General features: G+C 64.6%; 2 protein-coding genes across 3 annotated transcripts; one reads left to right on the top strand and one right to left on the bottom strand.

The window, feature by feature from the left end:
- The first annotated feature begins 191 nt into the window (after window positions 1–191).
- CFAP126 (cilia and flagella associated protein 126) lies at window positions 192–3,003 on the top strand. Its single transcript, XM_074853282.1, has 5 exons — window positions 192–240; window positions 378–440; window positions 1,056–1,136; window positions 1,232–1,408; window positions 2,241–3,003. Exons 1-5 carry the CDS (start codon window positions 214–216, stop codon window positions 2,679–2,681), a joined length of 789 nt encoding a protein of 262 aa, XP_074709383.1. The 5' UTR covers window positions 192–213; the 3' UTR covers window positions 2,682–3,003.
- A 1,160-nt stretch (window positions 3,004–4,163) lies between these two features.
- SDHC (succinate dehydrogenase complex subunit C) lies at window positions 4,164–13,703 on the bottom strand. 2 transcript variants are annotated; one of them, XM_074853154.1, is made up of 6 exons: window positions 13,646–13,703; window positions 10,404–10,460; window positions 9,577–9,678; window positions 8,799–8,860; window positions 6,991–7,154; window positions 4,164–5,103 (listed from the first exon to the last, which is right to left on the bottom strand). In XM_074853154.1, the coding sequence occupies exons 1-6, from the start codon at window positions 13,663–13,665 to the stop codon at window positions 4,999–5,001; spliced, it is 510 nt and encodes a 169-aa protein (XP_074709255.1). In that variant the 5' UTR covers window positions 13,666–13,703; the 3' UTR covers window positions 4,164–4,998. The 2 variants fall into 2 exon arrangements, with proteins under 2 accessions (XP_074709255.1, XP_074709256.1); XM_074853155.1 differs by lacking the exon at window positions 13,646–13,703 and having other exon boundaries at window positions 10,333–10,460.
- Window positions 13,704–13,829: the final 126 nt, after the last annotated feature.

The following is a 13,829-nucleotide window of genomic DNA, read 5'->3' as shown; positions in this document are numbered from 1 at the left end:
GCAGCCGGAGCCGAGCCCTGATCCCGGCCCGGCCTTAACGCGCTTTGACCCCAAACCGGGCACCGGCACCGGGCACGGCGAGGAGCGGCCGCCGATGACGTCACCGGCCCCGCCCCGGCCCCGCCCCGCCCCCAGCAGCGCCCGTCGCGGCCGCCAGGGGTCGCGCGCGGCGCGAGGTCACGCGGGGCGGTTGCCAGGAGACGGCGCGCGGCGATGGCGGCGCGTTACGGCGCGGGGCAGGTGGGGGCCGGGGGGTCCCGGGGGGTCCCGGGGGGTCCGGGGGTTCCGGGGGGTTCGGGGGGTCCCGGCGGGTTCCGGGGGGTCCCGGGGGGTCCCGGCGCCAGGCCCCGCTCTCCCCGGCCCCGCTCTCCCCACAGTACGAGGACGCCTTCAGCTCCCGCCGCCTGCAGAACTGGAGCGTGCCCCGACCCGGCCGGCAGGTACCCCCCGACCGGGACCCCCCCAGACCCGGCCCAGACCCCCAGAACCCCCTGGGACCCCCTTCAGCCCCAGCCTGGACCCCTGGGACCCCCCATAACCCCCTCCAGTCCAGCCTGGACCTCTGGAATCCCCTGGGATCCCCCCAGCCCCAGCGCAGACCCCCGGGACCCTCCATGCCCCAGCCTTGACCCCACCGAGACCCCTCAGCCTCAGCCCGGATCCCCAGAACCCCCTGGAAACCCCCTCAGTCCCGGCCCAGACCACCAGGACCCCCCCAGTCCAAGCCTTGACAACTCCTGAGGTCCCCCCAGCCCCAGCTTGGACTCCTGGGACCCCCCAGAACCTCTCAGCTCTGGGCCAGACCCCTCCCTGGACACCCAGAACTACCCTTCGTCCCGGACCGCAACCCCAGGAACCCCCCCAAGATCCCCCAGCACCAGTCTAGACCCCTTGGATCCCCCAGAACCCCCTCCAGTCCCGGCCTAGATCCCTGGGATCCCCCTTGGACCCCCTTCAGCCCTGGCCTGGACTGTCGGGATGCCCCCAGCCCTAGCCTGGGCCCCCGGGACCCCCCTGGGACCCCCATCCACACATCCCCCCCGCCGCTCCCCCAGCGCCCCTCACTGCGGGAGGGCTCCACGCAGATCATCGCTGATGACCGGGGGCACCTGCTCCCCACCGTGCCCCGCTCCCAGGTGAGCCAGATCCACGGGAACCCAAGCGGAGGTGGCAGCTCCTGTCCCTCAGCTGGCACCGGGACTCCCTCACCGGGCCCCCCTCTTCCTCCCAGGCCTCCCCGTGGGGCACATTTGTGGGGACCTGGGAGATGCCGCTGAGGATTCCCCCGGCTAGGCTGGACCTGACCTCCCGCTCGGCCGCTGCCGCCGCGCGGCTCCTGGGCTGGATCCACCAACCCACCACCCTGACCCGCGCCCGCAATGGCCTCTGGACGGAGATCACCGGGAAGGTAAGTGACCCCCACTGGGGTCCAGGGACGCTGCCACCTGGGGCTCTGCTATGGCCGGTCGACGGGGTCCATCTCCCGGGGGTCCATCTCCCGGGGGTCCATCTTCCAGGGCTCCATCTCCCGGGGTCCCTCTCCCAGGGTCCCTCTCCCAGGGTCCATCTCCCGGGTGTCCATCTCCCGGGGGTCCATCTTCCGGGGCTCCATCTCCCGGGGTCCCTCTCCCAGGGTCCCTCTCCCGGGGTCCATCTCCTGGGGGTCCATCTCCCGGGGCAGCTTCACAAGCCAGCACAAATCGCGGTCCCTGCGCTGCGGGAGGCAAATGCTGGGAGGTTTCTGGGGTTGGGAACTGCCCACGAGCAGATTTCAGGGGTGTTTTGTACAACGAGGCAGCGCCCAGTGCTTGGGCCACCATCTCCGCTTGTGCTCAGGACCGGGCTCCCTCCGCTTGCCCCCAAACCCAGGCTCCTCGCCGCGGGGCTGGCAGGGTGCCCGGTCCGCCGCGGCCGCTGCTGTGCCGGCAGGAGGAGCTCACAAGCTGCCGCTCTCCTCCCAGAGAAAAACATCCAAGAATAGGGGCTTCCTCGATGCAGACGGGTTCCCGCAGCCCCCAGCACCCCATTTCCACCCCCTGCTTTTCCCTGGCGACCGCAGCAACGGTGCCTCGTGAGCCCAGCACGGAGCCCGGCCCCGCAGCACCCCCTCGCAGCAGCCGGGGCTGACCCAGACCCACCTGCCCCAGGATTTCTGCCCCGCCCGTTTGCCCCCCCGCTCCTCCCGCTGCCCCCGTCCCCATCTCGGCACCACGAGCGTAGCGCACATCTCCCTCCTGCAGCCCCAGGAGCTTCGGTGGGACACGCAAACCACCACGGAGCCTTCCCGAAGGAGCAGTCGGGCATCCAGCGAGGGCGTCCCTCCCGCCGGGGCAGCGCTGGAGGAGCCGCCTGGTCCCGGAGCAGGAGCCGCGGCACGGCTCCCCCGGCAGCCCTCCGCGCCGAAGGCAGACGCGTCCCCGGAGCGGCTCCGTGCCAGCCCTGATCCCGGCAGGCCGGGCCCGAGGGACGGAGCCCGCGCTCCCACCAGCCTGCTGGGACAGACCGACGCGGGGACGCCGGCTCGGCCTTGGCCCCCCACACTCCGAGCGAGGCCACTGCTCCTTGCGCCACCCCGCCGGGGGAGCTCCGCGGAGGCCGAGCCCCGGGGGGGCAGAGCCCCAGGCTCGGGGCATCCCCCCGTGCGGGACGGGGAGAGGCCGCGCCCGGAGGAAGCACCGTGAGAGCCGCCGGCTTCGCTCTCCCCCCTTCCCCTCCCCGGCTGCTCCCGGCCTCTCCCGCAAACCATCGGCCCCTTGGGCCACGCACACAGAAAACCCCGTCCTGCCCCACGGGGAACGCGGCAAAGCCTGAGCGAGGCCGCACTGGGACGGCACCGCACGGCCCACGCTTGTGTTTTTGTGGCAGTTGAAAAAATACAGGTTTTTTTAAAAAAAATAAATCCCGCTGTTTGGTTTTGGTAGCTCAGGGCAGAGCCCTGGGCAGGTCCAGGCTGCCCCCGTCGGACACGGAGCCCTCTCGGGGCTGTGCCCCGGTTCGTCCCATGTAACAGCGTCTGGTGCTGGAGCCGCTCGGGGCTCAGCCAGCCCCTGCCCAGCGGCAGGACCCCCCGGCCGGAGGGGCTTCATCCACTGCTCGGCCCGTCTCTCGCAGGGGGGGAGAGAAGCGGGTCTGGCTCCGTGTCCCACCTGCCCCCGCCGCCGCCCGCCAAAGGGAAATCAAGTCTGCGCTGCGCAGCCGAGACGCAGCGAAGCCAAACTCTGTCAGCAGCTGGCGCGCAGCACAGAACAGCTCATTAGCGAGCAGAAGCGGCTTCCAAATAAAAGCCATTTCAGCAACTGCAGGAAGTAATTGGTTTAAAGCTAAAATACGTTCGTTTTTCACCCAGAAGCTCTCTCCTGCTGGGGCGTGCGGCTACACCAAACGGATTCGGCTCTAAGTCTTCTCCCTCCGCCACGCTGACAGCAGCGTTTTCCCTCCTCCGTGATTTCTCATCTCCGAGGCTCCACGTCCCCTCGGGGCTGCGATGCCTTCTGCTCATTAAAGGAGTGGCAGATTTGTTAGGGCCGGCGGGCAGGCGGCGGAGCTGAGCAGCAGGGACGGGGCTCGGATCGGCAGAAGGAAAAGCAGTCGCATGGAAATGAGCCTGGCCGGTGCGAGCGGCCTCGGAGCGTGTTACGGGACCAGCCCCCTCCTGCCGCTCCTTCGGGTCTCCATCAAAAGCCCCCTCGGAGCAGATGTTCCCCAAAAGCCGACACTTTGCCGGCTGGTGATGTGAGTGGGAAGGAGGATCCTTCCTGAAACAGAGCCGAGACCCTCGCTGGGACAGGAAAGCAGGACAAAGCTCCTGGCAGGCAGCGTGCTCTCTACAAAGCTTTGCTCCCAGTGGGAGATGTTCAAAGTTGACTAATTTGAGCGAAAAGCTCCTGCGCCTCACACAGGCGTTTGTGCCAGCACAAACCACCGCAGCCCAGGTCGGAAATTCCTTTCTCCCGGGCTGGCAGCGTTCCCCAGACAAGTCAACCCCGCACCCAGCACCTCCGACGGTCGGGCGCTGCGCCTGCCTCGCAGCGCTGCCAACAGTTTGTTTTTCCATCGCCCGGCTCCTTAGGGAAGTGGCAACTCCCAGGATCCCGGGGCAAAACGCCCCTTCCCGGCCGACTTCACCTGAGCGACGCGTCAGCACAAACTCAGGGTCTCGGTGCTGAGGATCAAGGCTGCTTTATTGCGAAGGTGGACAAGTGACAAGTGCTGGAACGAGAGCTGGTGGCAACAGGAAAACCACGTCCCTCCCGTTGCGCCAGGGACAGAGTTACCTCCTAACAGGGGAAAATCGGACATTTTTCACGGGCAGGGGCTCCAGGGCCCCAAAACTGGCTGAACTGTGACATGTTCAGGGATAAGGAGGAGCGGGGATTCACTCCAGGGGTCCGAGCACCCCGTCCCAGGCAGCTCACGCTGCCGCGCTTGGAGAGCACAGGGTCCCGCGGCTGCTGCGGCACCTGGATGGCACCGACCCCCCGTTCCCCTGGCGGGTGCCGGCGTTGGCAGCTCCACCCGCTCTCCCTGCCCTGGCATGGGCTGCCTCAATGCAGAGGCTTGTCCTGGCTGGGCCTACACACGCACAAGCAGCCGTCCCTGAGCCCACTCGGACCTGGGGGACACAGATTCAGCATTGTCTCAAGCCTGGGGACAGAGCAGAGAAAAGAAACGCCCCGGAGCTCGCCTGGAAGAAGCCAGGCAGCTCTCTGCGAGCAACTGAACGTGCCAGGATCAGCTGGTTTGTGCCCGGCTTTCTGTGGCTGCTTGGGCGTGTGGCACGGCCGGAGACTGCTGCGAGGGGGTTAGCACGTCACCCGGGCTAACGAAAAGCAACTCTGATCACACACAAGATTTGCGAGGAGAAGCATCACCTTCCCCAAAGATTTGTAGTTACTCAGGAGCCTGTCCTCCCGCCTCCCTCTCCACACACATCTTGAGGTGGGCCAGGACGGAGCAAATCTTCCAAAAAAAAGGGAGGCCATCAACCGGCAGGTTCCTTCACATCGCCGCGAGGCCCGCAGAGGAGAGCAGGGTCAAGATCAGGACCAGCACCCCGGACTGGTTGACCTGGGGGATCTTGAACCCCTTCCCCATGTCCCACGCCTGCAAGAAAAATGAGATACATCAGGGTTAATTCCAGAGAGCTGGGACGGGGATGTGCCAGACGCAGGCAGAAAGGCACCAGCTGTCTGGTAAAAGCTGGCCACATCACCCCAAAAACCAACCTTTGGGCCAGTGGGAGGGCTACAAGCGCCCACCACTGCAGGGCAACGGGCAGGGGTCTCTGGGGGTGCAGGCAGGCGCGTGCCGTGCCAGAGGAAGCTTATCCCCCACCAAACCCCTGCATCTGTCGGCAAAGCCGTCCGTGAGCTCTCCCTAATCCCCAGCAGCCGCAGCGCCAGGTTGGCTTCAGAAGCGGCAGCTGCTCTCCGCTCGCTTCTCTCCCGCTGACAGAAGTAGGTTACAAAGCGCGGCACAAGCCGCAGATCTGAGGCAGCACCGACATCCCCGCGGGCAGAGCGGAGCGGGCGGGATGAGCCTCAGCCCCCCGCACCTCTGCGTCCGCTCCCGGGCACGAGCCACAGCGGCCAGGCGTACCCCGAGGGCGGGGGGATGCTGAAGGGTGCCCCCGGGTGCTCCGTCCCCAGGTACCGTGGGGGCGGTTTGCGCCTCTCCTGGCTTCAGCCGAGCGGAGCCGGGGTGGCTGCGGGCAGCCTGGGCAGCACAAGCTGCCCCCAGCCCACAGCGAGCCCCGGGGCTCAAAGCACCTGGGGCAGAGGCACTAAACTGAACCTGCTCCCCGTGGACTCCCCTTCTGTCACTGACTGAGCGCAGCCGGGGGCCAGCACTGCTGGTTTCCTTCGCAGACAATTTAATTGGCATCCTGGTATATATGTGCCGGCAGGGACTTCAGCACGCATTCGGCTCACGACACTCCGAACAAGCAGCCGGCTGTGACGGCTCCATTGGCCCAACAGCATCTCCACGAGGGAGCGGGGCTCAGGTGGCTGCAGGCCCCGTGCTCCGAGACCTGGTCTGACGCCGGGCGCCGGAAAGGCGGGTAACGAGCACCCTCAGCGCTGCCGGCGTCCGCCCCGAGGGCTCCTCTCACAGCACGCGGCTGTCGCTCACCCCGAGAGCTTGGCCAGGTGCCGCCTGGCACTCAGGCACGAGCCCCTCGTATGGCTGCTCTCTGGGGCAGGATACGACATCCAGCAGTGCTCAAATCCCGCGTTTCCATGCTGGAAACACTGGGAGCCCTCGGCACCCGCAGCGCAAGTCCACATCTGCAGCGCGGCTCTGCACGTGACGCTCCCCCCACCCCGAGCAGAAGGATCGTGTCACGCTCCAGGCCAGCTGCCTTTGCGATTTGCTCCTGTAAAAACCGAACCTATCTGGAGCTACAGAAAACACAAAATCAGCTACAAAAAGCAGCACATCTTGTACTCTTCCCAGCAAGAAACACTCAGTGCTCCGGCTCCCCCTCCTTTGTCAAATACAGGAAGCTCCGCTGAACGGAGCTGCTTGTTCCTCGCTTCAGCCAGGGCGAACATCACAGGTTATTCCTGTGCAGGCAGCGCCGTCCCCAATCCTCTGCCACGCGTCCTCTGCGCTCATTAAATAATACAAAGCTCTTGAAGATCAGAGCGCAACGGCTGCAAAACGAGGTGAGATAACAGGTGGCAGCTCGGCAGGGCTCAGCCCGCGGCTCTGCAGACACGTCCCGGGGCTGTGAGGAGGCTCCTGCCGCCCCTTGTCCCTCCCCGCAGCCGAGGAGGCGCGGGGGGATGCTCCCGCCAGCTGCGCCGCCCGCTCAAGTTCCAGCACGGCAACTTAAACATACCCAAAAATAGCGCTGAAGTTCTGAAGCACTTGAGGTGACTAATTCCCATTTCCAAGGGCACCTTCCCAGATGCCGCAGCCGGCGCTCCCGCAGCCGGCCCATGTTTCCCTTCCCTCGACCCCCGGCCCCTCGCGGAGGCTACTCACAAGGTGTCGGACTCCGTTCCAGGTGTGGTAGGAGAAGGGGAAAGCCAGAGCGAACTTAGCGGAGTAGATGAGCGCGGGCCCCAGGCTGAGCGACTTCACCATGGCCAGGTAGTGGGGAAACTGCTCCGGGAGCAGCAGCGCGGCCAGGCCGAAGAGGGAGACTCCTGGGGAAGACAAAGCCCGCAGGTCAGGCTGGCAGAAGCGTTTCCAACCCCTCGCTGCCCGCAGAGAGCCCCAGGCCACCTCTCTGTCCCTGGTTTGGTGACAGGCCTGAACCATCAGCTCATGGGAGGAAGGAGCAGGGGGAAGCGCTCTGCCCACCGGGCGGGCGGCAGCACCAGCTGCACCGTGACGAGGCACCTCAGGGCATCGAGGGCTCGAACTGCGGCTGCAACGCCCCAAATCCGGGTCCTGCACTACTTGTACAACACCCAGAGACCAGCTGGTGCGAGCTCATGCAATTGCAGCCAAACCAGCCCAAATTCGAGGCTAAAGGAACAATGAAGCTCTGAAAGGTTAAGGCGGCAGCTCTTCAGCAAAGTCCCCGGATCCACACCTCGGGGCAGAGCAGCCGCCGGCACAGGCAGCGACCAGCAAAGGAACGGGCAGACAAAGCGGCTGCGCTGGCTGCAGGCGCCGTGGCAGCTTCTCCTCCTCGTTTTTAGGCCAAGAGGGTTCGTGCAGATGGCGCTGCCAAAAGAACGGGAACGACCGAGTTGCGATTCACCCTCCGCTCAATAGCGCTGATTGCGCTGCGCCCCGCTGACGCGCGCCTCGGCTGACAAGCAGCTGCTTCCTCGCTCCGCCACTCGTCTCCTCAAGGGCCGCGGCGTTCGCCCTGCAAGACGCGCAGGAAGCCAGAGGCTGCTGTAATGACAGGCCTTGACGGAGAGGAGCCGAGCACTTCCCCCTCCTTCTCCTGGCTGCTGAGCTGTGGTCGGCAGAAGCCACGTTCCTTCAGCCTAGGAAGGGGGCGATTTCCCCCCCGGCGGGGGCTAACGGGCTGGAGCAGGAAGGCGACTGGGAGGCCCTTGCTGCCCCTGCTCGCTGCCGGGTGAAGAACACAAGTTCCTGCACCTTTTCTGAGTCCCTTCACTCTCTGCCCTTCTGCAAACACCAACCCAGCTCCCCCCCGACAGCGAGCTACCGGAGAAGCACCTTCCTGCTGCCCTGAGAGAGCGTTAGTGGGGACGGCACAGCCCTTCCCAGCTGGATGTCCTGTCACTTGGGCAAACCATGCAGGTCCAACTGCTGGAGAGAGTTTATTGGGTTTAATGCTGGTGCTGCCTTCTCCCCCACTGGGACCTCTGGGAAAGCAGCAGCTGCTCCCAGAAAACTGAAACTCTTCACCTGCGCTAAGGGAAATCCCCCGAGCTCTGCCTGGCTGTCAGCCCTTCCCTCACACGGCGTCTCCTTTAGGATAAACCAGCAAAAAACAGCCGTGGAAGAGAAGGGCTGAGAACTAGAGCGGCTGATCGGCCTTTCCCAGGCTGGGGGAAGCAAACGGCCGGGCCAAGCCCGGTGCTGCAGAGGCTTCGAAGGCTCGTACGTGTCGGGGAGCGTCCCCTTTGCAGCACCGGAGCCACTCGTGGCACAAGAGGACCCAGGGACAGAGAGATGGGGATGGGGAGATGTTCAGGGGACGGAGAAAGGAGGAGAAAGCGCAGGTTTCCCAGGAGAAAACCTGCTGCTGACGCTGGGGACAGAGGGGAGAAAACATCCGCTGGAGCCACGTCTCTGAATCAGGGGGGTCTTCCCTCCCGCAGCCCCCACCCTCCGGCACCACGAGCGGGGGCAGACGCACGCACCTAAGCTCAGCACCACGCCGGTGCCCCGGTGCGTGATGGACATGGCCATGGGCAGCGACCACCTGCAAGACAGGGCACACCGTCAGCAAAACCGGCCCCGCGCCGCGGGACGCTGCACGGCCCCGCTGTTCCTAGAGAGCTCCGCACTGCGGGCGGGTGCTTCTGCTCTCGGAGTTATTCAAGGAATCCAGCCAGAGCAAAAGGGGGAGACGGGGGAATTTGCAGAGGCAGCTTGGGAATGGCAAATGCCACTGGCACGGGCCTGGGAAGGGGAAGGGCGTCTGCTGAGAAAGCTTAAAGGGAGATGAAAACAGGAGACAGTTTAGGAACAAAGGGGCAGGGTTGGGACATCCAGGCTCAACGAAAGAACTTGGAAAAGCGTCGGAGGTGGCCCCAAAGACGCTGTCACCTCTGAGGAGGGAACCCGAGAGTCCCGCGGTGGCCCCCGCCCCCGAGGACCGCCGGCTCCGCAGCGGGAGGACGCGCCGTTCCGCGCAGCCGCCGCCTTCCAGCAGAACGCTGCCCCAGCGCCGGGGGGCTGCACCCCTCCGCAACACCCCGTGTGCAACAGCGGGTGTCATCAGCTCCTGGGGGCGGCTGTGACCCCCCGCACAGCTCAGACGGGTCACAGCGCCGTGCAGGGGGTCTCCCCGTGCTCCGCCCGAGGGGGGAGCGGGAACGTGCTCAGCCCTCCCACCCCAGGGTGCCTCCGGGGCTGCCGCGTGCCAGAGCCCAGAGGAGCCCCAGCGCAATGCTGAGGAGGCCGAGAGGCTCTTACTTGTAAATGGTGACGTGAGGGGACAAGGGGCGATTGGACTTGGTGTTCTTCTCCCAGAAGCGGGCCATCTCCTCCTTGGCCGTCGTTCCCATCGGGACAACGCTGCGGAAGAAGAGGAGACGGGAGGTGCGGGCAGATGGGCAGGGGTGGAAGGCCGGGCTCCGCTGACCGCGAGCTCCTGGCTGGCCGCGGCCGCACAGAGCCCAGCTCCGGCTGCGCAGGGCCCGGCCGAGGGGAGGGTCGCTGCCAGCGCTCCCCAGTGAACCACAGCAACACCACGGGGATGGGAAGCTGCTGCGCTGGAATCCTCCCCCCCAGCACCATCCTAATCAGGGTATAGGATATCAGATCACACATTATATAATCCTGATAACATGCAACCTGCTCTTTACTGCCACGGTAATTGCACACTGTACCAAATAAAGAGCTTGTAATTTAATGTTCCCGAGATTACACAGCAATTACACTTACAGCCCAATTTAGCAGAAAATAACGATTTCTCCCTAAGCCTGGCAGCACGAAGCACAGGAACACAGGGACTTCCGCGGCTCGCAGCCCCCCTCAGGTACGGAGGGGTGCAGGGGTTCTGCTGCCCCTGCGAGAGACCCCGGCCCGCCCCGGCAGCCGGCCAGGCTCTGCCCTCACCCCGTCCACAGCCCCCCCGGGCCGTGCCTTCGTGTGGCGTGAGCTGGCCGGCGCCCACCCAACACACGGCGCTGATTGACCAGAATTACTGAGCAGATGGAGCGCACGTACACCCCAAAGCCTTAGGGGGATCCCGTGGGAAGAACTTAATCCCGTTACTCTCAGTAAAACCTCGGACTCACTGTTGCACAGAAAGGCTGGGGCCAAGCCGAGCCAGCAGGCATCGCCGACCGACACATCTGTAAGAGAGGAGAGAGAGAGGCTTTGTGAGCGCCAGACAAACGCCTGAAAACGCCAGCAAGAGGGGGCTGGGAGGGGATTCGCCACTTTGGCCGTTTGTATCTTAAAATCACTCTTAACACGAGAGGATCTGGGCTGTTCCTCGACAAATCTCTCTCCTACGCCAAGCTCTTAACGAGAGTCTCTAGACTCTGCCCTGGGGTTCATTGTTTGTGACACCCTGTAATTAGTCTGCTCAGCTGTAACACCTTGTTTGTCAGACAGACACAAACAGCCCTCAGCTCACAGCCACGCTCACAGTCCAGTTCTCACTCTCACTACAGCAATTATCGGGGCGGGCATGACACATCCCCAGAAAGGCACATCCGCCAAGTGCCGTGGAAAGGGCTGGTTCAGGCCACCGCTCTCCACACGTCCGAGATGAAGACATCACCTCCCCTTCCTCCAAACACTTGTTTTAATTACAGCGTTTCTGTTGCCCTTCGTTAAGCTCCGAGCACCGGCGAGGTGGGACGTCCCTGCCACAGCCCAGCACACGCGGCGTTTCAGCCGCGCCGAGGCTGGCAGCGGGAGGTAAAAAGGGATTTTGTGGTGCCCGAAGGAGTGGGAGCCACTCTCTGCGGAGCGATTGTGGCAACCACAACTCTGACATTCAAGGGCATCTCTCCAGGAACGGGGAGGAACGGGCCCCCGGCCCAGCACAGCTCGAGCGTTTGCAGATGTGGGCTGGAATCTGCGGCGCCCGCTCGCTGCTCGCCAGGACAAAGTGTAACAGGCAGCGCTGCCTTTCCTGACAACTCGACGAGAACAAGGTGCATAAAAATGTTTGGCGTGCTCCTCTGCAGCACAGCGACAAACACTAATTAATCTTCTCAAATGCACAAGCATCTGTACCAGCATCTCGTGCTGCTTTGCTCACAGCGGTAGATAAACGCAGCTCAGTGTCCTACAGCCGCTCTCAAGGACGTGGTAGGAAAAACATCTGGAGGCAGCTCTTCACCAGGTGTAAATCCAAAACAAAAGTCATTATTATTAACCACTCTGAGTTCCTGTGTAAATGATCGTCAGGATGTTTCCTTTCAAAATCCTCCCTCGCGTTCAAAGGCTGGACTTGAAGCACAGCAGGTTTTTAGGAGGTGCCCTGGCTGGATTCACGAATTTTCGGCCATGCAGGATCCACCCCACGCTGCAGGGCAACGTTTCCCCCGGTTCTTAGGCAGGGGAGAGGAGGTGAACAAGAAATCTCCGCCCGCAGCCCATTAATGATTTACACCCCTCGCTCATGCCCCCCTCAGTCCTCTTCTCCAGATTAAAAGGCCCAACCTACTTCATCTCTCCCTGTTCAGAAGCCACTCAAGACTCTTCTGCAGCAGAAGAGGGAGGGCTGGCTCCGAATCGCACACAATATTCAAAACCAAGAATAAAACCCACAACGCATTTGCGTTTTTTTCAAAGCTAAACTCCCCAGCGAGAACTCCCCATCCTCTTGGCTCAATTTTAGTATTTTTTTTTAAGATGTAAAGCATTACATCTTGCTTCAGTGCAACGACTGTCGCTTGCAAAACACAGCCTCCAGCTAAGCAACCAAGGTCACTCTGTACCAAGGACCTGTCCTCTTCATTATTTATCATTCTCTAAGTTGTTGCATCTTCTCCAGCTCTCCCGCCATTAACTTGCATTTTCTTCCAGATCACTGATAAACATGTTTTTTTAAACAGAATTAGCCCTAAAAGAGGATCCTCCAGACCTCCACTGAGAGCTTTCCCCAGCACCCAACCCACCTGCCGCTCTGCCCTGCCCCCGAGGAGGGACCCCCCAGACAACGTCAATTATCGGGGACCCGACAGCGCGGCTGCTCGTGCGGGGCCGGAGCGGGACAAGCGTAAAGTGGCAGCGCCCAGTGGGGAACAGCCCGGGCTGCCCACACCCCGCACGCAGCCCCCTCGGCTCAGGGGGAGGATTCCGGGAGTTGCGGGGGACAGCTCTGGAGCAGCATCAGCTCCGTGTCACGGCGACAGACACCGTTAACTTTCATCCTGCAAGACAGGTCTATAAAAATCCCTTGGATTTCACCACGGAGGAGGCAAATGAGAAGCGATTATATATGCTTTTTCATCTGACAAGCAGAAGCAGACACGAGATGGGTTATCAGGCACAGGCTCCAAACCAGACCGAGCGACTTCCCTCGTTTTTCGAGCAGCAGCGCCGGGCGCCCGCCCCAGAGGGGATCGGAGCCCCCCGCCCCTGCCGCGCCGGCAGACCCTGCCGTCAAACCAACCCGTACACACAGCCAAGGGCCTTCCAAAGCACGACGGCTCTGACTGCCGCCAGAAAGAGAATAAATTAGGAGAATGAAACCCCAAACACCGTCTCCAGGCTGACACTGGAGAGAACATGGGAAGCGGGGGCCGGGAGGGGACAGTCACGGCCCGGGGGCGGCTCAAAGCGCTCCGGGGCGGCGGGTGGGAAGAGGCACCTCGGGCCCGTCCCCGCTGCCCCCAGCACCGCCCGGGCACGGCGGGACACAGGGCTCCTGCGAAGCCCCCAGCACCCGGGGGGGCGGCCCTGCGAGGCGGGGGACACCCCCCGGCCCGGCTGGCTGGTACCGGGGACGTTGGTCCGCCCGGCCGAGGCCACCGGGAGCCACAGGCCGAGGGACGGGCGAGGCGGGGCTGAGCCGCTGACCGCAGCCCCGCGGGGCCCCGGCCGCCCCGCAGCCCGGGGGGTCCAGGCTCCTGCCCCGGCCGGCAGACACGGGCCCCGTCCCCACGGAACAAGCCGCGAAGCGTCGGCGCTTCCAGAGCCCCGGAGAGTCCCTCGGAAACGGCCGTGCCCGACGGCGCCGGGACCGGGGCGGGACCGGCACCGGCCCGGGCCCAGGGGCTGTGGCGGGGCGGACGGGGGGGGTGGGCGGCGGGGCCCGTTCCCGCACCGGGGGCCGTTCTCCACAGCTCGGCCGGGGCAGGAACCCCTCCGGGGCCGGGGCACCGCGCGGCCCGGCCGGGCCGGGGCTCCGTCAGCGGCTCCGGGGAGCCGCCCCCCCCCCCGCGGCCGGGCTGTCGCCGCCCGGCGGCCCCAGGCCCCGCCGCGACGGGACAACCGGGCCCGTCCGCCCGCGGCGCCGCGCAGCCTCTGCCGGGGCGGCGGGTCCCGACACGGCGCGGTCCGGCCCCCCCGGAGTCACCTCAACGCCAGCGCCGCCATCTTGGAGGCCCCGCACGCCGGACGCGGCCGTGACGCACTTCCGGTCCCGCTGCCGGCGGCCGCCCGGGACCCCCCGTCACCCCCGGGACCGCCCTGACACCCCTCAGGACCCCCAGCCCTGCCCGCTCCCCCCGCCGTTAGCCCCGGATTGCCCGGGACCCCCC

The sequence above is a fragment of the Strix uralensis genome, chromosome 32 (assembly GCF_047716275.1).
Source record: "Strix uralensis isolate ZFMK-TIS-50842 chromosome 32, bStrUra1, whole genome shotgun sequence".
NCBI lineage: Eukaryota > Metazoa > Chordata > Aves > Strigiformes > Strigidae > Strix > Strix uralensis.
The sequence above is the reverse complement of the archived record's forward strand: the minus strand, read 5'-3'. Positions and strand labels throughout refer to the sequence as shown.

Excerpts from the sequence above, each read along its gene's own strand:
- SDHC (XM_074853154.1), bottom strand. The coding sequence starts at position 13,665 with ATGGCGGCGCTGGCGTTGAG. Across the intron at positions 10,461-13,645 it reads ATGGCGGCGCTGGCGTTGAG|ATGTGTCGGTCGGCGATGCC; the intron begins GTGACTCCGGGG and ends CCTCTCTTACAG. Across the intron at positions 8,861-9,576 it reads CCTCACGTCACCATTTACAA|GTGGTCGCTGCCCATGGCCA; the intron begins GTAAGAGCCTCT and ends CCTGTCTTGCAG.
- CFAP126 (XM_074853282.1), top strand. The coding sequence starts at position 214 with ATGGCGGCGCGTTACGGCGCGGGGCAG. Across the intron at positions 241-377 it reads CGCGTTACGGCGCGGGGCAG|TACGAGGACGCCTTCAGCTC; the intron begins GTGGGGGCCGGG and ends CTCTCCCCACAG. Across the intron at positions 1,137-1,231 it reads CCACCGTGCCCCGCTCCCAG|GCCTCCCCGTGGGGCACATT; the intron begins GTGAGCCAGATC and ends TCTTCCTCCCAG.